Source organism: Ipomoea nil, unplaced genomic scaffold (genome assembly GCF_001879475.1).
Source record: "Ipomoea nil cultivar Tokyo-kokei standard unplaced genomic scaffold, Asagao_1.1 scaffold0188, whole genome shotgun sequence".
NCBI lineage: Eukaryota > Viridiplantae > Streptophyta > Magnoliopsida > Solanales > Convolvulaceae > Ipomoea > Ipomoea nil.
The window spans coordinates 2262145-2285025 of record NW_017616616.1 but is presented as its reverse complement, the minus strand read 5'-3'; the positions used below and the strand labels follow the sequence as shown (position 1 = coordinate 2285025).

Below are 22881 nucleotides of genomic sequence, written 5' to 3'. Positions count from 1 at the left end.
TGTTATTTTATTTTTATTATATATATATATATATATATGTATGGATAATTAATTAATTAGAGTCCAATTCCAAATTTTACCAAATAAAGAGACATTTTCTAATAAAACTCATTATAATTATCAAATATTTAATTTCAATTAGGATTCCAATTTCAATATTTAAACCAAATCCCCTAGCAACCTTAACCAATCTTCCACACTCACTCACACACACACACACACACACACACACACACACACACACACACATATATATATATATATATATATATATATATATATATATATATATATATATAGGTTTGATTGGTTGTTTTTGTAAAAACCTGTCCACTACAGGAAGGAAACATCTCTCCCCAGAGTGGAGAGACTCTTAGCAGACACAGTTGAGCTGAAGAGGAAACCATGTCCATCTTCTTCAACGCTACAAGTAAGCCGCCCTCTATCTCTCTTCTTTAATTTCTTCTTAGTCCAAACCCCCGGCCTGTACATACTAATTTCTTGATTTACCTCGTATATATACTAAGTAATTAAACTCTATTATACTCTTTGTCTTTCGACAAGATTAATGTTTTCTGGAATGCATTATTATTAACTTCAGACATGCACACAGTCTCTACCCCATATACTAATAACATTCAATCTACATACCTATATATCTGTACTACCTTAATTAGTTGTTATAAATTCTAATAAATATACATATACATATATACACACACTTCATAGAGCTTCCAGGAACCAAAAATTTATAATATTATTATATTTTGGCCTTAGCTTGATGTCGTATATGATGGACTCTTCTGCAATTTTAACTTGAATATCATTTGGTTTTGTTTGGGTGGTGCATGAGGCGTATATTCGCCTTTTTGACACCATATTAATAATTTCACTACAATTTGTGTGGAGCCAAATTCCAACTTGCAATAGCCTGGCTTAGATTCAGCCAAAACCCGACTATCGTAGGGCAAACTCAACCGAGTTGGTCGATTTGATAATCAAATTCCTTGTGGCTTTCTAAGTTTGAGCCAGTCAACTGGAAATTTTCTCGTAAATCAAAGCGGGTAAACTGAAACAAACACAAGATTCATGACGTTAGTGGTAGATGAAACCTATGATGAATGAATGATTAAGGTGGAATATTCTCTTAGTGAACAAGAACCAGATTTTCCAATACCAGGTTTTTAACCCGACTTAGTTAATATGAGGTAGTTACGCTCTCCAAATGAATGAAATTACGTGTAGTGTTTTAAAAAGGACAAAAGCGTAATTTCAGTAGTGCTGAGATTATTAACCTTGTCAAATACAATGAATTATAAGAGGCCTTTAAAAAAAAAAAATAGCAAAAGGGTATGTGATTTCTACAGACAGTGTGGTTAATATACTCAATCAGTGATAAAGAAAAAGTGATGCAAATGGAAGAAATAGAAAGATGAGAGATGAGAGAGAGAGAGAGAGAGAGAGGAGTGAAAAGTAGATTCGGAGGAACATTGTAAGTTAGCAGACAAAACCTGGCAGCTGAGGATCGGATAAGATCCCGTAGGAGTCCTTTGTTTGAATTCCAGATCTGGTAAAACATTCCCAAGATTCGAAATCTCATCAACCATGCATGCATGCCTTGGTACTGTTGCCTGTTAATTGGCTGATGACACCAAAGTTTAAAATAACATGCACTCATCAAAATTTGATCATATATATATATATATATATATATATATGTGTGTGTGTGTGTGTGTGTGTATATTGTATCTTATTTATTACATCACCCTTACACTTACATATGTATCACTAAAGAAAGAAGGGTAATCCCACCCAAGTCTTGTTAGACTGTTGATTTGGTAACCATAAGTTACAAGTTTGACTCCCAGAAGGCTATTGGCTTACTTGGTTTGAGCCGGTCAGTTACCTTTGTTGTCGGTATTGTAGTCGTTTACCGACTAGGGTCACAAGGCGGAGTTTATCACCCTCGGGTAATGGCTGTGTTGGGCAGGGCCAGTAAAGGGACCATGTCTAGTATCTGGTGGCTGAGGGATTGTTGGACGAAGGCCGGTTTTACCCCTAAGGGCCAAGTCCAGCACCCAACCTATCTCGAACAATGTGATGGCAGTCTTTGCTACTAGCTATAGCTTTTGGCGTGACTCATGAGTGGTAAGCGCTTGATCCTAACAGGCTGCAAGCTTCCCTCGTCACTCAAACAAACAAGAATTGATCACAAAGTTGTGGGAGAAGTTCTTACTTTCAGGTTACGGCCATAATATTGATGATATCTTGATTTGATGCATGGCAGATTTGAAGCAGGTCCAACTAAGAATTGCATGGCCACCACAGATATCCCCATGTTTGTGGGAGGATACCAGCATTTTTGTGCAATTTGGTTTCCTTGGATTCATACTGCTGCATATGCTAAGGACCTTTATTCTGTCACAATGGAAAGGAGGAAAGAAGGCCTCAATAACAGTAGAGAAGAGCCCTGCTGGTGTAAAACTAAAACTTGGCCTCTCCTACAAGTGCAGCCTTGTTTGTTCCACGTTGTCACTGGTCGCTCATCTAGTACTATTATCGGTGCCAGAGAACAAGACGGAGGCTCACTGCAAATCCAGAGTCCCGGTTCTTTCAGCAGAGATTTTGCAAGTAATATCATGGGCAGTCACATTGGTTCTACTATATAGAAGCAGGAAAAATGTGAAGTTACCTTGGATCCTGAGAATGTGGTGGATTTCCAGCTTCTTGTTGTCTTTGGCTCGTGCAACTATGAATGCTCATTCGTTGATTACGAATCATGGGTCACTCGGGCTGCATGAATATGCTGATATTGTTGGTCTTATAGTATCTGCCTGCTTACTAGGTATTTCAATTCAAGGGAAGACCGGCACAGCTCTTGACAGCTCAAATGAAGGCATCACAGAACCCCTTCTCGGTGAAAAGTATTCTTCAGATGGCAGAAGGGACAGTCCGTATGGAAAAGCTACTCTTGTTCAGTTAGTCACCTTCTCTTGGCTCAATCCGCTCTTTGAAGTAGGGAAAAAGAAACCACTCGACCAGGATGAAGTTCCTGATGTTTACATCGGGGACTCTGCTGCTTTTCTATCGAGTTCCTTCGATGAAAGCCTGAAATATGTAAAGGAAAGGGATGGGATGATGGAAAACCCATCTATCTATAAGGCTATTTATGTATTCGGAAGGAAAAAGGCAGCGATCAACGCTTTGTTTGCAGTTATTAGTGCATCGACATCTTATGTTGGGCCATACCTCATCGACGACTTTGTGACTTTCCTTGCTGAAAAGAAATCCCGGAGCTTACAGAGTGGATATCTTCTGGCATTGGGTTTTCTTGGTGCCAAGATGGTCGAGACTGTAGCTCAAAGGCAGTGGATATTTGGAGCTCGTCAGCTAGGCCTTCGGCTAAGAGCAGCTCTTATATCTCAGATATACCAAAAGGGACTTGTCCTGTCAAGCCAATCGCGCCAAAGTCACACCAGTGGGGAGATTATCAATTTAATGAGTGTTGATGTTCAGAGAATTACAGATTTCATGTGGTACCTTAACATAATCTGGATGCTGCCGATCCAAATATCATTAGCAATCTATATTCTGCATATGAATCTGGGAATGGGCTCACTGGTGGCATTAGCTGCAACACTGGTAGTGATGACTATCAACATACCTGTGACTAAGATTCAGAAGGGGTATCAAACAAACATCATGGAATCCAAGGATGAAAGGATGAAATCCACCGCAGAAGTTCTTCGAAACATGAAAACAATCAAGCTTCAGGCATGGGACAATTTCTTTCTTCAGAAGCTTGAGAGTTTAAGAAAAATCGAGCATAGTTGGCTCTGGAAATCACTGAGATTGTCAGCACTAACAGCTTTTATCTTTTGGGGATCCCCAACGTTTATTTCTGTTGCAACTTTTGTTGGGTGCGTCATAATGGGGATTCCACTCACAGCCGGGAGAGTCCTGTCTGCGCTTGCTACATTCCGGATGCTTCAAGATCCTATATTCAATTTGCCCGATTTACTCTCCGTGATTGCACAGGGAAAAGTGTCTGCTGATAGAATTGCTGCTTACCTGCAAGAAGATGAGATTCCACATGATGCAGTTGAATTTGTTCCAAAACACACAACAGAATTTGGAATCGAGATCAATAGTGGGACATTCAGCTGGAATGCAGAATTAGGAAACCCAACGCTTGACAGAATACAATTACAAGTGAACAGGGGAATGAAAGTGGCAGTTTGTGGCACTGTTGGATCAGGGAAATCCAGTCTGCTTTCCTGCATCCTAGGAGAAATGCCAAAGTTATCAGGGAATATCAAGATTAGTGGAACAATGGCTTATGTTCCTCAGTCTCCCTGGATACTAACAGGAAATATTAGAGAAAACATTCTTTTCGGCAAATCCTATGACAGAGACAAGTATGAGAGAACAGTAGAATCATGTGCCCTCAAGAAGGATTTTGAGCTATTCTCTGCTGGTGACCTTACTGAAATCGGAGAAAGAGGGATAAATATGAGCGGGGGACAGAAGCAAAGAATACAAATTGCTCGTGCTGTTTACCAGGATGCTGACATATATCTGCTCGATGACCCCTTTAGTGCTGTGGATGCTCATACAGGCACACATCTCTTTAAGGTGAGTAGTTATATTGAGTGATATGAAGGTTGGGTATCAATATTCTCCTACAATGGATAACACTAAGGTAGTTCAATGACTTAAATTTACATTTTGTGGACATTGCAGGAATGCTTGATGGGGTTTCTCAACAACAAGACCATAATTTATGTCACTCACCAAGTTGAATTTCTTCCTGCAGCTGATCTCATTCTGGTATGTACAAAACAATTTATTCAGTACTTTGATGTAACCTCTAAAACCTAGGAATGATTCATATTTTCAATTTTGTGTTTTAGAAGAATGCTTCTTGAGATATTAGAATTTAGACCAACATTTTGAAAATTCTAACTGATAAATCTGAACAGGTCATGCAAAATGGCAGAATTGCACAGGCTGGTAAATTTGAAGAACTTCTAAAGCATAACATTGGATTTGAAGCTCTAGTCGGAGCTCACAACCAAGCTCTAGAGTCAATCTTAGCAGTAGAAAACTCAAGCAGACCATCCGAAAATGCAACCACAAATAGTGAATTTGACACTGATACTAACGTAGATGCAGAATTTCCATATATTAAACAGGATTCAGAACATAATCTCAACATTGAGATAACAGAGAAGGATGGAAAACTGGTGCAGGAGGAAGAAAGAGAAAAAGGAAGCATAGGAAAGGAAGTTTATTTGTCTTACTTGACTATTGTGAAGCGTGGTGCTTTTGTTCCAGTAATCCTTCTAGCCCAATCTTCTTTCCAAGGCCTACAGGTGGCAAGTAACTATTGGATGGCATGGTCTTGTCCTACAGGCGATGAAGATCCCATAGCTGCAAAAATGAAATTCATATTATCCATTTATATAATTCTTTCGGTTGGAAGTGCACTTTGTGTGCTACTCCGTTCTACACTAGTGGCTATAACAGGCCTTCGGACAGCAGAAAAGCTCTTCAGAAACATGCTGCACAGTATGCTTCGTGCACCTATGGCATTCTTTGATTCTACTCCAACTGGAAGAATTTTAAATCGGGTGAGAAATATATATATTTCTTAATAACATCAGCTCCAAGTTAATAATTCAAGAAAAAACTCATTTAATGATAAAAAATGAGAGTAACAACATATACTAATTATTACTGGGAAACATGTTATGTTTACAACCTCACAGGGTTTCACTTAGATATGGAGTTGATAAGTTTACTTTTGTAACTTATTTTATCAAATTAATGTAAGCTCATACAGTCTGATTATTATTATATGAACAGGCATCCACAGACCAGAGTGTGCTTGACTTGGAGATGGCTACCAAATTAGGTTGGTGTGCTTTCTCAGTAATTCAGCTTCTTGGGACAGTTGCCGTCATGTCACAGGTGGCATGGGAAGTATTTGCCATCTTCATTCCAGTAACAGCCGTCTGTGTCTGGTATCAGGTGAGATTTCTATCAGTGCTTACTAATGAAAAATTGAAAATAGACGGTAGATCTCTGCAACTCTGCAAGGAATTGATTTGTGTGCTTTATCTAGGCATTGTCTGAACCGGGGATTAGTCTGAGTATGTTACAGGCTTAAAGGTGCCTCCTACAGTTAGGGCCTGCTCAGAACACCTCGTGGTCTGACCAAAAAAATTTAAAAGAAATGAAGCAGAAATGCAAATTTCAAAGGAATATGATGGCTTATTTGATATGTAGTGTTTTTGGATTCCAAAAAGTCATTTGCAATCCTTGTGCAATTTTATACTAATGCTACAACTATTGAAAAAAATGGCAGCAATACTACATACCTACTGCAAGGGAATTGGCTCGTTTAGCAGGAGTAGAAAGAGCTCCAATTCTTCACCACTTTGCAGAATCACTCTCGGGAGCAGCAACAATCCGTGCTTTTAACCAAAACCCCCGCTTTGTTGATGCTAACCTTTGTCTCATTGACAACCACTCAAGGCCATGGTTTCACAATGTTTCAGCTATGGAATGGCTTTCTTTCAGACTGAATCAGCTTTCTAATTTTGTCTTTGCTTTCTCTCTGGTTTTGCTCGTTACACTTCCTGAAGGAATTATAGATCCAAGTAAGTACATAAATATATTACTCCATAAGTATAGTACTTACAGAAATGGCAGCTTCAAGTGCATTTTTAGCCCTAAAAATGTGAATGTGTGAAAAGGATATTGGAGCTAGATCTGTGTGATAGATATGCCCAAAATACTTCAAGTTCTCTAGCAAATACCCATATATATATATATATATATATATATATATATATATATATATATATATATATATATATATATATATATACTGAATAATGGACATGAACTCACTCTACTTCATATTCTACAGGCATTGCAGGATTGGCAGTAACATATGGCATAAACTTGAATGTGTTACAAGCTTCAGTTATATGGAATATTTGCAATGCAGAAAATAAAATGATATCTGTAGAGAGGATCCTCCAGTACTCAAATCTAGCCAGTGAAGCGCCTATGCTGATTGAAGATTGCCGACCACCTGATAACTGGCCAGATACTGGATCAATTTCTTTCCAGAATTTGCAGGTAGATTCATTATTGTCGAGCTTCCTTTAGGTACCACTCATGAAGAAAATGAAAGAGAAAATGTTATTTATCCATATTTTAATATCAAATATGTTCATTCTCTGCAGATACGCTATGCTGAGCATCTCCCTTCCGTGTTGAAACATATTACCTGCACCTTTCCAGGGAGTAAGAAAATTGGTGTTGTTGGAAGGACTGGAAGTGGTAAATCGACCCTCATTCAGGCCATTTTCCGGATTGTAGAGCCCAGAGAAGGAAGCATTATCATTGATGATGTGGATATATGCAAGATAGGCCTTCATGACTTGAGGTCAAGACTTAGCATCATTCCCCAAGATCCTACACTGTTTGAGGGAACAGTTAGAGGAAACCTAGATCCATTAGAACAACATTCTGACACTCAAATCTGGGAGGTAATCATCAGACCCTATCATGGTGCCTACTCTTAAAACTTGAACCCAGACAAACCGATTAGGATCATATGTGCTGGCTATTTTTTACCACATTAGCTGCATTTACTTCAAGAAATAGTTCAAATAATCAGTTAAAGTATCTCATTATCATAAAATATTTTTAGGCTCTGGACAAATGCCAACTAGGTGATATCATACGTGCAAAGCCTGAAAAGCTGGAATCTACAGGTTAGACTCTTCCATATGGCCACTAGGAGTGTTGATTTTAATGGTTGCAATTGAAAGCAAGAATTCTACTTTCAAGTTCCACTAAGGGTTATTTGTATGATTTTGACAGTGGTTGAAAACGGAGAGAACTGGAGTGTGGGCCAAAGGCAGCTGTTCTGTCTTGGAAGAGCCTTGTTAAAAAAGAGCAGCATCCTAGTTCTGGATGAAGCAACAGCATCGGTCGATGCAGCAACTGATGCAGTGATTCAAAAAATAATCAGTCAAGAGTTCAAAAACCGGACTGTGGTCACTATAGCTCACAGAATCCACACGGTCATAGATAGTGATCTTGTCCTGGTCCTCAGTGAAGGTAAAGGCTTCTACCCCTATGTAATAAGCATTCTACTTACTCTTTGTTGATATTTACTATCATCCCTTCAACAGGTAGAGTAGCAGAATTTGACTCACCAACAAAGCTACTGGAACGGGAGGATTCTTTCTTCTCAAAACTGATAAAGGAGTACTCTATAAGATCAAAAAGTTTAACAGCTTAGCTGTGTTCCCAAATTTCTCTAAATTATGTTTTGGGGGGTCAGTCCCATGACAAAACCATAATGGAAGTAGCAACACTACATATGTTGCAACAGGGGAGGCCGTGCAAATATGTCTCTGAATTTTGCCAGTAGATAAGCAAATGAGAGAATGTATATTCTTAAGTTCAGCTCAATGTTCCAAATAAGTTTTGTACTAAGGAGAGTATTCATAGAATTCAAATACTATGAAATGATTAATATTTTAATACCCTTGGCATTAAGTTCTTTAACATATAATCAGAATTCTTTAGCTATTATGTGTACCAACTACCAAGAGATTGAATTCAGTGATGTTTTTTAAATAATTGAACACCTTCAAGGCTTCAACTATGTCTACACTGTAGAATGGTGCATTGATGCATAATATTCATAGAGACTAATGTAGCTATCTAAGTGTAAATTTAAAGTTGATTTTTGTTTAAAGACAAGCATAAACAAGTAGCAAAGCAAGTTTCTGGAGAAGCAGAAAGAGTGAGGTTTACCTCAAAGAGAGATCATGCGGTGAATCCAGAACCAGCGAAGCTAATTGTGCGTTTCGCTTTCGTCAATGGTACTTTGCGCTAGGGCAATTGTACCTTGCTCTGAACTTTTGAATTTTGACTCTGAATCATCGTCTCCCTTTTTATTAATGAAGGAATAAAATCCACGCCCCTAAACATATTCCTTATCCACGGCTGAAGTCACGGGAAGCGACAAACAGCGGCGCCGGCGAAGTTCACCGCAGAATATGGAAGCGATAAGAGCAGGCACAAGGTTTTCACTCAGCGCCGTGCGATTGGAATCCGGCAGCAGCTCAGACAACGGCACTAGACCTTCTCCACACGATCGGAACGCAGCAAGCCCAGCTCCCCTTCTCTCGGTTTCCAAGCCTTCGTGGATCGTCAGAACAGAGGTAAACTCCTTCCCAAATCACATCTCTCTAAATTTCGTGTTAAATTAAGCTTAGAGCTCCGATTTATTAAGCGTAGCTTAAGCATCATCTTCAAGCTGTGGTTTTATTGCTTCGCTATAATGTCACTACTGATTGCAGTCAAATATTCGAAGAGAACGAAGACAGAAGCCGGATCCTCCTTGCGTAGTCTGCAGAGGGAATGGGAGAGTGGAGTGCTACGATTGTAATGGAAGAGGTCTCCTCCGACTATTTTTTGCATTCAAAACTAATACTCCGTATATTTTTGTGATTATGTTGATGAGTTATTAGTTGGTGTATTAACTAACATACAGGAAGGACAAATTATGTGGATATGGAGATGCTTCCGAAAGGAAAGTGGCCAAAATGGTGTAGGACTTGTCGTGGAAGTGGGAAGAACCACTGTTCTCGCTGCCTCGGGACAGGGGAGTATCGCTATATAATGGGATTCGGGTTAATGCATAGACAATCCGCTGATAATGAGCGTGGCACAATAGGTGATAGAAGAAGACGGATAATAAGTGCAGATGATTTGCTTGTAAATGATGAAGAAGAATGCTTGTAGTAATTCGTATTGATAGTAGTAGTAGTAGTTCTAGGAATGTAAGAACAAGCAGTTTCAGTATAAGTGTCTGGAATGAATGATATTTCTGTAGTATAAGGGGAAAGCCTCCCACAGTACATTGTCTCAACTACAACCATATCGGCTTTTACAGTTTCTGTGTATGAATTCTATACATTCTGCACATGAGATTTCTACAAGAAAATTAAAGGAGAGAGGAGCTCACTTGAGTTCTGGTAAAATGTTGATATTCGGCTTCGTACTATAGCAATTAAGCAGGAACGAAGAGTTGAGGACCAAATCAGTCAATACCCAAGGTTGAGGAAGGCCCAGAGCCACCCTGAAATTGCAAGAATGAGAAACATGAATATAGGTTTTGCTTCTCAAGAAAAAGAATCTAAATGAAGAAAGTAAGACATTGTTGATTGTCAGTCAGGTGTATATAGAGATATGGTGGGAGAGGGATGCCCTCAAATAGTCCTTTATGTTTTGGGGTAGATCAAACTTTTACTGGTACATTTACAGAGGAAGAAACCATATACTTACAGATTTATCGTCGCTGTGGACACGCCATATGGTTTCACCCAGGATATTTGCCACAGATAATATTGTAAGCTGGGGGAAAAAATTCTCTTCTGAAATAGGAACGGTGTCTGTGATGATGACCTCTTTAAAGAGTCCATTTGACAACCTCTCTTTTGCAGGAGCACTGTAAAAACAGTTTAGCAATAAGAAGATGACCTAAAAGTAAACGCTTTAACATTGCACACAACTAAAGGACAGCCTTCTAATATACGGCTGACTATACACCATTACTTACAAACTAAGTACCTGAGAATAGCATGAGTAGTGCATGCATAAACCTCTCGGGCCCCCTCTTGATGTAGCAGAGTGGCTCCATCACACATTGCAGCTGTAGATGAAAAAAGGTTGAATCAATAACTTCCACATACTAATAAATGGACAGAGTAAGTAGGGGCCATCTGTGGGGTAGAAACATCGTAGAATTTGAGCAAGAAGGCAAAATACTAACTGGCAGTATCAATCATATCATCAACTATAACTGCTACTTTCCCCTTTACGTCACCAATCAAATTCAATACCTGCAGGATCACAATGGTCACATCTGTAAACAACCAGAAAATGAAAGGAGAATGGGGACAAATGCCACCAGAAAATATGAAAAAGAAATGATCAAATGAAAGATAAAATGCAGAGGTAAAGAAGCTCTTATCCTTTTTAATGTTGGCAAAATTTACCTCAGCAACATTGTGTCCATTGCTCCTCTTATCCACAATTGCTAGAGATGCACCTGACAATCTTTTGGCAAAAGCTCTTGCTCTTGCAATCCCACCAATATCCGGTGAGACCACAACTAAATCATCAGAATGGATAGACTTGCTAACAAGATAATCAACCATGACAGCCTACACTCGCATACCAAAGAGTAAAGAAACCAAATAAGCATAAAAACATTAAAGTATTATCAGATTACAAATTTAATAATAATATCATCTCATTACAATTTAACAAAAATAAGTCCTTAAAATAATAAAAGAATAAGCATAAAAAGCTTTAATACATTTCTTTTTTCAATGAAGATCTTGTGTGTCTAAGGCTTTGATTTATGATTTAAATTAAACATCATTGAGAATACTCAAACTATAATTATAGTATACCTGACCATATACATTGTCCACTGGAATGTCAAAATAGCCAATGCACTGTCCAGAATGAATATCACAAGCAAGAACTCTATCCGCACCAGCTTCAGTAATCAGATTTGCTACGAGTTTGGCTGCAATGGAATCATGACCTTCAGTCTGAAAAGGAGCAATTTTCAGAATGACAAGAGTATCTAAGTGTGGAGTTTGGTGAAAGTGCGGGCATTTTAGACATTTTGGTTTAAAAGCGGCCAGTTAGAAAAAATCGAATCTTAAATTCAATCAAATTGATAGTTGAGGACGAAATGTGAAAATTCTACTATATAGTCATGCAACCAAAAGTGGAATTAGTTCTTTTTAGGTATTTACAGTGAGCAGATCTATGTGCCAGATGTTCAATTATTCATTTCATAATGCATTTTTTTCAAGGGTCAAACATATTTAAAGTTGTAAACTTAAACTCTGAATAACAAATGCATTGCCTGCCCTCTAGTCATGTAGAATTGTAGATTCTAAGACAGACAATCCATAAAACTCCAAAAGCAGCACCTCCAATTGCATATCCTAATTGTAACTGTGACCAACTGGTGAGCTACCCTATAAAGTATCTACAATTGTTACCATCTCAGCTTGGTTTCAAGGAATAATTTTAATTTGTGCTATGTCTGGACATGGGAATACAAAAATATATGGTACAATGTTACCTTATCAGCTCGGCCATAGCCAAAGTAAGGAATTACTGCAGTAATACTTTTTGCAGAGGCCCTTCGACTAGCATCAATCATTATCAGAAGCTCCATAAGATTTTCATTTGCAGGAGGGCAAGAAGGTTGAACAAGACATACATCACAACCTCTGATGCTTTCTTGGAACTGAACATAAATTTCACCATCAGCAAAACGTTTTATCAGGACTCTTCCAAGTTGTAAACCCATGTAAGTCGCAATTCCCTGTCATAAATGTAGTGTTTTATCAGTAATTGCACTGGTACACATACACATTAAATGCAGTATTTTATCAGTGATGGATTCAATCTGCTGTAGAAGTAAATTTATATCAGTCAAGAACTTCCAGCAGCTAGTCAGAATTCAAGACTAAACTAAAAGGAAGGAAAAAAGCAGGGAGCTGGGCTTCTCATTGTCATTATACTTAAAAGTCATTATTTCAGAAATTAGCTCCTAATTTCCCCTTCCCTTATTCCTGAGCAGTCCTAGATAAAGAATCGCGGCCATTATTAAACCTACACATCATTTACATTCCAATTTTATCTTAACCATTTTGCATTTAAGTAATTTCTTTCTTCCCTTTCTTGATTCTCTTTACAAAGTGATTGCATGTCATCCATGGAGGCACCCCCTCATTCTAGAAAGTGCATATAAAAAATGATATAGACAAACATTTCTGTAGAATATGGATGCATTTCTAACAGTCAATTTGGATGATCGAAGAACCTGAGAAAGTGCGTAAAAATTTTTATAGACAAACATTTCTGTAGAATATGGATGCATTTGTAACAGTCAATTTGGATGATCGAAGAACCTGAGCAAGTGCACGATTAGCCGTCCCAGAAAAAATCCGGAGCCTGTCTTTCTGTTTCTGCTGAACAATAAGTCTCTGGAGCTGATCGGAAGTCAGGGAGGTCAGAAGCTTCTGAATACGAACACTGTCAGCCAGGCTAGGCGCGCCTGCCCATCCATTGAATTGCTCTGCATTACACCTCTGCCACAGCGAAATTCCAGAACATAATTCAAAATTTACGCGTAAACACAATTGCATGTGAATTTGCAGATTGCAAACTGTTATGAATCCATAAACGCAAGAAGATATGCAAACATACACACGTATATCCATACATAAGCACACTGGGAATGAGGTAAACGGTAACCACAAAAGAAAGAGAGAAACGCTTACGATCGAAGATTTCGCTGCGGAGAGTTTGCGGTTCAGTATGCAACTTGCAGGTAATCGCAGAGACGCCATTGATTCTGGAGTTTTCCTACAGAGAAGACTAGGTGTTTGGGGGTTTGTAGTAAGACTTTCTTACACAGTTACACTGTAATAAGTAATACTTCGTAACTACCCATAACGAACAAGGAGATATTTTCGCTGGTTTGGCGCCTTCTTTCCAATTCAATTTTTATGATTAATTTTAGTAAATACAATTCATATATTTAGAACGGAGTATATTTTAGGCATAAAAAGTTTAATTTAAAATTTATAAATACTTTCCAAGAAAAATGATGAAACTAAAATTATACGTCAGAGTATAGAAATAAAATAGATATTGTTGTATAAAAATTATTAAAATTTTGTTATAAATTTATTTGAAAGTAATACAAAACAAATTAATTTATTTTATTTTCTTACACTAAAAAGAAGTTCCTATAGTTATGGACATATTGGGTCATATAAGAGTGCACATAGAAACTACAAAGGGAGTCATTATTGTCACAATTACAAATGTACAAGGCCAGGTAGTTTCTTGATTTTCCGACAATACTTCTAGGTACTAGAGAATGAAAAGAGGAACACCTTTTGCTGCGATTTAAACGGCATTTGTGTAACCAGTTTGGTTAGTGTAACTTGTAAGTGATCGTGTACTTTCATCCAAGAGAAGTTGAGAGTTCAAACTCCCTCTCGTATGGAAAAATCAATATAACTAACATTAACCCTTAATTAGACTGTTCAAGTGCAAATAAGGATTAATCTAAATTAATCTTAAAAGTGTCTCCTATAGTTAAAATTACCTTGTAGTCTAGCCAAAAAAATAAATGATATTTGTATAATAGTTGATTGGAGTATGCTATGACAACAATTCATGATAAAAATTAGCGATCTCGGAAGAAACTCAACATTACATTTTATTCTTCAAACTTCAAAGTATAATAGCTTTTGACACTATCTCAATCTAACAGTCACTTTATTATAGATTAATGATAACTTAAATTGACTAATGAATACATATAAAACAAGAATAAGTTTCAACTCATGTGAGAGCTGCCTATTAGTCTTTTTAATTTGAGTCGGATTGCTATGAGCAACCTAAGCTGGCTTATCTCCTTATGGTCTTTTCCCGACCCTTGTGCTAGCAAGGTTACATATACACTTGTAGTGGCAAGGTCCACAGAAAGACTGCAACTATGGGGTGTTCAAATGCCATTGCAGAGTAATGCAGACTCCCATCAGACTAGTTGAAGAAGATGCAGAAGCAGGGAGGATCTTCATAACCCAACCTCAAACAAGTACATAATCTCTACTAGCAAGAATATGTTAATTAACATTTAACAGTTAAGACAGCAGTAAAAAGTACAACTCTTGTTCATAAAAAATGCTATCAAGTGTACTGAACCAATGAAAGGATGGCATCATTGCAAAAGTTTCTTATTCAACACTGGATTAGAAAATCCTTTACCAAAGATGTGACAAGCATAGCCATATGATTTCCCGCTGTAAAACTCAAAACCTACTTGGAGAAACTTGCTATTAGAGTGAGTGTTCAAAACCCCAGCCCAGGGAAAAGACAAAGGAAAAGCATATACCAACAGGAGGTTAAGATTCGACTCCAAATGGGAGCAGTGCAGCAGCAATGATCCTGCCTTCTTCGTTTAGAATGTTGTAAGTAGATGCTGCATTTCTCTGCAATCAAAGAAGATGATGTGTTTCAGCTGCCTTCTTAAAATTGGTGAAGAAATTGAACACATTGCATAGAACACACAATTCATATCCAGAATATTTACCGAGTCCACTGCCTCTAATTTCATTCCAGTGGAACGAATGAACCGTCGAACCTCGGGGTTTACTTGTTGAATGTGCCTCCCACAACCAAGAACGAGGATTTCTAAATACAGGAGTGGTATCTCAATTTTCAAATCACAAAAGCAAAAAATAGCAATAGTATACAACAACATAAAGCAAGACTTTTGATGCTCAAACTGATCATTCTAGCACAACTACTATGCCCTCAAAAGACCAATAGTGAAAAAAGAATCCAAATCAGCTTGTTAAGTGATAAAAATTAGGGTGTGTTTGGTTCGCACATAGGAATTGGAATCGGAATGGGTATCAAATATTTGGTAATGGTAATGGTAATGGGTTTTGGTGAAAGTATTTAACATGTTTGGTAGTAGGGTGGAATGGGAATGGTTACTAATAGTAGTGCTTGAGAATGAATAAGGGAAATGGAACCCTTATTGTATTTGGGTATGGGTTTTTCAATTGATGGGGTATTCGAAACCCATAGTAGTGTTCTAAAAATCTATCAACCAAACAACAACAATCACTTTCATACTCATTCCTATGTGCAAAACCCACCAACCAAACACACCCTTACTTTAATCCAAACTGTCTCAATAAGAAATGAAAATGATTACCAACTTTTAATATTAGGCACATGTGTGGCATCAATGACATAATTTCTTCCAGAAATTTGTTATGTTGATCGATAAGATTATGCAAAGTAGCTAAATGCAAGCTTATCAGATTCACTGCTTCAAAGTGAGTATGATAAACTTAGCTAACAAACAGGCTGCTTACCTGGCACAGGGCGCACGGTTTGGAAGATGGATAAGCTGCATCAAGACATATAAGGATCAGATACCACCACAGAACCAGCTCAGTAAAATAGGAAACTATAGATACTAACAAGTTGGAAGATCTTAATAAAGAGGGTCACATACTTCCATTTGCCAATAGTTATTAAAGCTGGATTCCAATCCACAGACACTCAACAAAACTCTTGGGGTCTATTCTAACTCATATTTTAACAAGGTTCAACAATCGCCTAAAGAAACAAACAAAGCAAATAGCTTGCTAAATCTGAAATCCTTTTTCGTGATTACATAAAAAATTATCATTAGATATCTCAAAAACACTAGAATATGAATCAAACAAACTAGCTGTCTAAATCCAAACACCTTATTCATAACTCCATTAAAAATTATGACTAGATATCTTCAAACATTAGATATGAATCAAAGTTGTTTTTACATTTACATTATGATCAGTAACCAAACTTCAGTAAGATAGAACCCATCACGAATGAAGAGTCAAGATGAGTGAGTACCTCTCGGGAGTAACTTGGGAAAACTTCTTGGGAGTCCAAGACATTAACAAGTTTCCAAAACAAAGCAAACTACCATCGTAATGCACCCCATTAACTTTGAATCCAGTATCAGTGAACCTACAGAAATAATTAGTTCCAAGAAATCAAGCAGCTGCATAAACTAAGCCATCATCTATCAACAAAAACTTCAAGGGAAAGAACTAATTCAATTATTCAAAGAAAAGAACACTACCTACTAACACCCTCAAGTCCCTCATACAATTTCTAAAATGAAGTGTTGTCTTCGAACTAGACACTAATATATATTGATTTCAAAAAAAATCCAAACCTAGTTCTACTTCCAAAAACGATTAAAGAGAGATAGCTCAGTATGCTAAAAAGACATCGATAAATATAGCCTGCTGTTACTGCAGCTCTGAAATATCAATTTAAATAACAAAATTAATTCATGAATAAAAACTGTTAAACATTAACTCTTACTGCAATCGGTAGCAGCAATTCAACCTTTTATTTTTGAAAAAAAAAAAAAAAACAAATAAATATCCGTAATCGTAAAGACAAGTTAAGAAGAGAGGAGAAAGTACTCTTGGAAGCGGAGCTGATCTTCAGGAACGTTATCGATGAGGTTGATTTGGTCGTAGAGAGAAAAAGCTCGTCTCAGTGACGGCAATGGTTGGATTTGATGCGTGTTGTTATGCTTCGGTAACTCCTTCCGCATAGCCCGCATCAACGTCGGCAGCGTCGAAACCGCTTTCTGTCTCACCGCCATCTTCCTCCCTCCTCTCAATCGGAGAATCTCCAGAAGAAGATATCTGAATTGACGGAGAATTTGCAGAAGAAATGTCGAAACGTTGCACGTTGGTTTTATTTTTACTCCGTAGCTTTTACTAGTAAACAACATAGGGGCATAATTGGAAGATCGCACAAAGTGTGCAATTCTCTACAATGGAGAGTCTCATTTTTTTTTTTTTTTAAGTATTGTTATTTCTATTACAATGTAGTATATGTTTATAGGAGACTCTTAATTTTATACTGTACTGTTTTGTGATTTAAACATCCACATTTTATATACCCCATAACCAATGTAGAATCAATTCACAAGTTATTAAAGGTGTAACCAAATTTGTCTATGTTGACCTAATAATTAGTATTATAAATTTGATTCTTAATAATCAGGCTATTAATTTTCTTAGTTTGAATTGGTGAACTAACCTTAAATTCAATATAATTTTAAAAAATGACATTTTGTAAGAAGAGTCATTTCGATCAAATCAATCACACAAGGTCTTTCTAGTACAATTTATATTTTGTGTGATTTAAGAACTAAGAGCATCCACATCAGTTGGGGAGAATTGGGGGATAACGTAAGAGTGATTAGGAAAGAGAGTGTGGGAGGGGAGAGAAGAAAAAAAAAAAAAAAAAAAAAAAACCAAAAACTGAAATTTTTAAAATAAAAAAGCAATGTAAACAGACGCGTCAGGCGTCGGCGCACCTGACGCGTCTCCGGGCGCGTGCAACGCACGCGCCCGGCTTTCTCTCCATTTTGCGCGAAACGCCACGCGCCCGGCTTTCTCTCCATTTTGCGCGAAACGCGCTAAAGCGCGCTTATCTTTTTTTTTTTTCTTTCTTTCTTTTTTCTGCCATTATCTTGGCATTTGCAGAATGATTATTTTTGATATTATCTTTGCTTCCCATCAGTTGAAGTGCATATTACTGTACTATTATCTCCCTATTATACATTGCTGTGGATGCTCTAAGAACTATTACATAAGAATAAGATTTATTCAATACTGTTTACGAATTATTATAAAAAAAAAAAAAAAAAACAATATTTACTCAATATGCGTAGGATAATGATGGAAAGTTTCCTCACATCTCCAATTGTACCTATTACAATTCATATATTATAGTGATGATTCACACAAATATCAAAATCAGGTAGGAGCCAATTGGAAGGTATCTTGTATCAAATCAAAACAAAGATTGTTACAACTGTTACAAGCATTATTGTGTAATATACTGCTGGGATCAAAATTGATGAAATAATTCATGTTTAGAATAGCAAAATCACTGCATCTTCACAGCAGCTGATGGATGTCTTTATTCAAAAATATAAATACAGAGACTCAAGATTCAGACATGGCGTATGAAGGAGCTGGCAAGAAAGGAAATGGAGCAACTGAAGCATATGCTACGGGTGGGCGTGGTTGTGCATTGCCTCTCTTTTGCCGTGTCAACAACACTGTGTTTTCTGAGGAATATGAGAGTTCTGTTATCTTATGAGGGTTCTCCACAGTCGCCTGTTGCTCGTTATCTATACGATGAAATAGAAGCCCAGACATAAATACGGGAAGATAGAGAAGGCTGGCATGGAACATTCTCCTGGCACCTTTTGTTGTGCGGTTGAAGTAGAATGATGTTGCCGTACTGCTGATGGCAAGAGCAAGAAGTGTGGACTCAAGGCAGAACCACCCTGAAGTCAATCCCCCTGCAATGCAATAGTAAGAACCCACATTATATGGGCACTTATACAGTTATACAAGTAATAACTATTTGAGCAAGGGGCATTTGTGTTTACTTTTTGGGAATGGGCATTTGTGTTTATAAACTAGAGAAATTCACTATTTTTTGGAAGAAAGGAAAACAAAGAATTCGTTTAATTGTAACTTTCTCCAATTGGGAAACAGGCGAATGGAGAAATGAAAAACTAAAAACAAAACTGGAAAATTAAAGTAAACAAAGCAAATTATGACGCTTTATATTTTCCTTCCCGATATAAAGAATTAGGTATAGTTAAAATAACAAAATCAGAAAGGCATACTCAATCTTTTCCTTTCTACGTTATTATTACTCACCCTCTTGTTCTCTTCTTGAAAAACTAATCTAATGCAATGATTATTATACACGCAGAAAAAAACTCCAAAAAATAAAAATAAAAATCAGAATGCGTTCAATTTTCAAAACAAGGATGGATCAAAGAGATACTGAATAACCGATACCATTGAATTGTGACAAATTCAAAACTCCTAGCAAAATCTGGTACTCGAAACATAAAAGTAGCCAACGTTGAGCTATTAAGTAGTTCACAATCTAATTGATTAAATATTTCACCAAAGAGACAAAAAGAGAAAACTAACCAGAAAATACTCAGATAAGAGGTAAAAGAAATTGACTCACAATCATAGGCTAGATAACCAAGTGGAAGTAAATACAGGCAATTCCTTAAGGACACTGAAGCTGTTCTCAGACCAGAAGCATCAGCCAGGGAAAACATCCTAAACCTAAGTTCACAGCAAAACAAGATAACATAAGTGAAGTGAGAAAGACCCTAAAATAGAAGGTGATTGAATAACTTCAATCCTACGCCCTCAAGATTTATCAAGGAAGCAAAAATATTAATAGTTGTTTCCACAAGCTAGTATCTCATCAAATAAATTTAAAATTAAGAGCACACGCTTATACCCTCCATCTGCATAATCCTTGCGGCACAAGTATGCTAAGGCCATGAAATGGGGTATTTGCCAAAAATATAGAGCAGCCGGGAGAATCATGGAATTTAGCGACACCTGACCAGATGCTGCAGCCCACCTGATGATGGGAAAGTACTGTTAGCAACTTAGCACAAAGCATCAAAGGCAGATCCAGAGTGAAATATACATTGATCAGTTCTATTAAAATGATGCTTATAGTTTATGGGTGGGTCTCATAATAGTTCCCAACTTCCCATATGTATCTAATGTAAAGTTAGTCTTCTCCCTCTGACCTCTTCTACTATTTAAACAAACAAACAAAAAAGATAAAGAGAATTGAGAGTTTCCAGCAGCATCACACATTTACAAATTACAAAAGAGAAACAAAGTTGGAACTATAGGTTCATCCATTCTACTACTAATACCCTGAATACATATGCTCCATGGTTAATTATACATTATACAAACTGATAATGCCTTCATTCTAAACATAACACACAAATATTGTTTGTATATGATATCCCTATTATAGCTCTAGTTTTGGCCCATGATGTATGTATATAATCATTTCATCACTCGTGCATCAGTTCGAGTATTAAACTATTATCATTATAATTAATATACATCTTTCTCTAGTTTTCTTAAATATAAAAGCTTCCATCACTCTGTTGGGTGACAAACCCTTTCAATTCCTCAGTTTTAAGGAATATCACACACATGTTCACATATGAAAATACCTATATTACCAGATGAATGTGAGTTGATATACAGGTAGCAGGTAATTATTAGACAAGTCAAAGGAATTATAAATTGGCACACACTGATATACATCCTAAATGGAAGATTGCCACATCATTTCAATGAGGATAAAAAACCAAGCATTTGTCCAGAGAAATGAAATATATTCACATAAAATGATTCAAAAAAGAATGTACTTTATGTCAACCTGGGGCAACAAAGTAAAACATTACCCAAGAAGTGGTGGGATAGCACCGACAATAGCACCAACCCATGTGTTGATGGGATGTATCTGCTTCAGTGGAGTGTATACAAATGCATAAAGAACAAGATTAGAAGCAGCAAGGCCAGCTGCCAACATGTTCGCCTGTAAAAACCTTAGCATATGTATAGCAACATCAGTCACTCAAAATAATAGTGTAAATGTTAAAAGAAACCAGACACCATAAACAAGTAGCTGAGAGTGTACGGTCACCTTGCAAGCCAACAGAGCAGTGCCAGCTATAGCAGCAGTGGATGCCCAGGCAACAGCATGAGGTGCACTAATGCGACCTGAAGGAAGTGGCCTATGCATGGTTCTCTTCATTCTTGCATCATTTTTAATCTCAAACACCTACAAACACATATAACTCAATCTATACAGCACTAGCGGCATAACAAGGACCAGTAAATGACAAGTTCATCTTTGACATAATAAACATAAGATTTTCATCATTATGGCCATATTCTCCACACTCTTCTTTCTAAAAAGAAGGTGACACTATTCTTTTAAATAGAAGTATATAGCTACAGATTCCTTTACTAACCTGATTTAGGGAGTTTGCAGACGCTGCAACCATCATAGTGCCTGCACACGTGGCCCAAAGGCCGACATAATCAATCGCACTGCCACTCCCAAGAACATATCCAGTGCCAGACGTTGCAACCACTAACATGCTGTAACAATGCAGAAAACATGGTATAAAATTATCAGAGGCAAACACTTCACCTCCAAACTGGCATGATAAGTAAAGACTTTGCAACATTCAATCCATATCGATCAATGAATAAATTATCCACCCTATTTAAAAGGAAATTCTGGTTTTGCATCAATCTGCATTTGTCCAATACCCATTTGGACGTGTCTAGCCTAAATTGATGAAGATGATCACTGAGAAGTACTAATTAAATCCGGTAAGACAAATAAACAGGAGATCTTTTCAATGTAATATCCAATTAATTCAGTCAAAAATAAGATCCAAAATGACAAACAGAATAAATCAAGGATTAGAGACGAACTAAAATTGATAAATTTAAAATAACTAGCACAATACTCAACCTAAGCCGAGCTTTAGAGAGCTCCCAGTAACAGCGCCCGTAGTGCTTAGCCAAGTCGACCACCTCCCTACTCTTCAAAACCGATGCAGCCGCGAACGACGACAAGTCGACGGCCGATGAAGAAGGCCCGTCCCGAGCCCACGAGGAAGACGAAAGCCCTAGTTTCACCGAATCGGCAGGCGAGGTTGACTCTGACCCGGCGGCCGACGACGTGGATCGGCTCAGAAGTCCATGGTGAGATAGGGGAGCACGAAGGAGAAGGATAGATGGGTTGGAGTTGGATGTATGGACGAGTTTCGATGATAAACTCAGCGAGCTTCTCCACATGGCTGAGTCGGAGGAGCGAGTTGGGTGAGTTCGCGGTTGTTGTTTTGATCTCGAGAAGAGAACAGAGATAAGGGAAATTGTCGCAAAAATATAAAGGTCTTCCTTTGACCGATCCCTTGAATTTGTGGTATTTCACATTTAGCCCCATAAGAATTAAGAAAGTTATATATTTCACATCACACATGATTTAATTCAACTCATATTGGCACTGTTTGGTAAAATGGCTGTTAGCTGATAGCTGTTTGCTGTTAGCTGATTGTGTTAATTAGAGAGTATAAATAGTTGATAACATTAGCTGATTGTAGAAAAGTGTTTGGTAAATTAACTGTTTGCTGATAGCTATTTGATATAATTTCTTTTCTCAAAAAGCTAATTGAAAAAGTTGTTAGGAGTAGCTTTTTTAATTTTAGCCTTTTAGAGTTGCAAAAAGCTAATTAACCAAACATTTATATTGATATTTTAACTA

The 22881-nt window shown here is 37.3% G+C and overlaps 5 protein-coding genes and 1 long non-coding RNA gene across 7 annotated transcripts; 2 read left to right on the top strand and 4 right to left on the bottom strand.

Annotated features, from left to right (window-relative positions):
• The first annotated feature begins 306 nt into the window (after nt 1–306).
• LOC109182163 (putative ABC transporter C family member 15) lies at nt 307–8619 on the top strand. The gene is made up of 11 exons (XM_019332253.1): nt 307–430; nt 2288–4635; nt 4744–4830; nt 4983–5633; nt 5869–6033; nt 6371–6665; nt 6938–7152; nt 7260–7565; nt 7730–7793; nt 7903–8142; nt 8217–8619. The coding sequence occupies exons 1-11, from the start codon at nt 406–408 to the stop codon at nt 8324–8326; spliced, it is 4506 nt and encodes a 1501-aa protein (XP_019187798.1). The 5' UTR covers nt 307–405; the 3' UTR covers nt 8327–8619.
• Nucleotides 1340–2325, bottom strand: LOC109182218. The gene is made up of 2 exons (XR_002054343.1): nt 2237–2325; nt 1340–1642 (listed from the first exon to the last, which is right to left on the bottom strand). It is a non-coding gene; the product is annotated as an uncharacterized LOC109182218 (long non-coding RNA).
• Nucleotides 8620–8852: 233 nt separating the features above from the next.
• On the top strand, nt 8853–10021 carry LOC109182209. Its single transcript, XM_019332318.1, has 3 exons — nt 8853–9257; nt 9396–9492; nt 9590–10021. Exons 1-3 carry the CDS (start codon nt 9093–9095, stop codon nt 9838–9840), a joined length of 513 nt encoding a protein of 170 aa, XP_019187863.1. The 5' UTR covers nt 8853–9092; the 3' UTR covers nt 9841–10021.
• A 48-nt stretch (nt 10022–10069) lies between these two features.
• LOC109182189 (ribose-phosphate pyrophosphokinase 1) lies at nt 10070–13527 on the bottom strand. Its single transcript, XM_019332290.1, has 9 exons — nt 13413–13527; nt 13041–13220; nt 12206–12451; nt 11517–11660; nt 11097–11264; nt 10871–10940; nt 10669–10750; nt 10384–10546; nt 10070–10177 (listed from the first exon to the last, which is right to left on the bottom strand). Exons 1-9 carry the CDS (start codon nt 13479–13481, stop codon nt 10139–10141), a joined length of 1161 nt encoding a protein of 386 aa, XP_019187835.1. The 5' UTR covers nt 13482–13527; the 3' UTR covers nt 10070–10138.
• Nucleotides 13528–14702: 1175 nt separating this feature from the next.
• Nucleotides 14703–17427, bottom strand: LOC109182194 (NADH dehydrogenase [ubiquinone] 1 alpha subcomplex assembly factor 3). Of its 2 annotated transcripts, XM_019332306.1 has the most exons (6): nt 17148–17427; nt 16564–16680; nt 16035–16069; nt 15239–15339; nt 15041–15137; nt 14703–14964 (listed from the first exon to the last, which is right to left on the bottom strand). In XM_019332306.1, the coding sequence occupies exons 1-5, from the start codon at nt 17330–17332 to the stop codon at nt 15051–15053; spliced, it is 525 nt and encodes a 174-aa protein (XP_019187851.1). In that variant the 5' UTR covers nt 17333–17427; the 3' UTR covers nt 14703–14964; nt 15041–15050. The 2 variants fall into 2 exon arrangements, with proteins under 2 accessions (XP_019187851.1, XP_019187843.1); XM_019332298.1 differs by having other exon boundaries at nt 14703–15137.
• Nucleotides 17428–18502: 1075 nt separating this feature from the next.
• LOC109182181 (protoheme IX farnesyltransferase, mitochondrial) lies at nt 18503–22491 on the bottom strand. The gene is made up of 7 exons (XM_019332277.1): nt 22090–22491; nt 21578–21707; nt 21247–21384; nt 21005–21138; nt 20026–20151; nt 19741–19844; nt 18503–19051 (listed from the first exon to the last, which is right to left on the bottom strand). The coding sequence occupies exons 1-7, from the start codon at nt 22413–22415 to the stop codon at nt 18690–18692; spliced, it is 1320 nt and encodes a 439-aa protein (XP_019187822.1). The 5' UTR covers nt 22416–22491; the 3' UTR covers nt 18503–18689.
• Nucleotides 22492–22881: the final 390 nt, after the last annotated feature.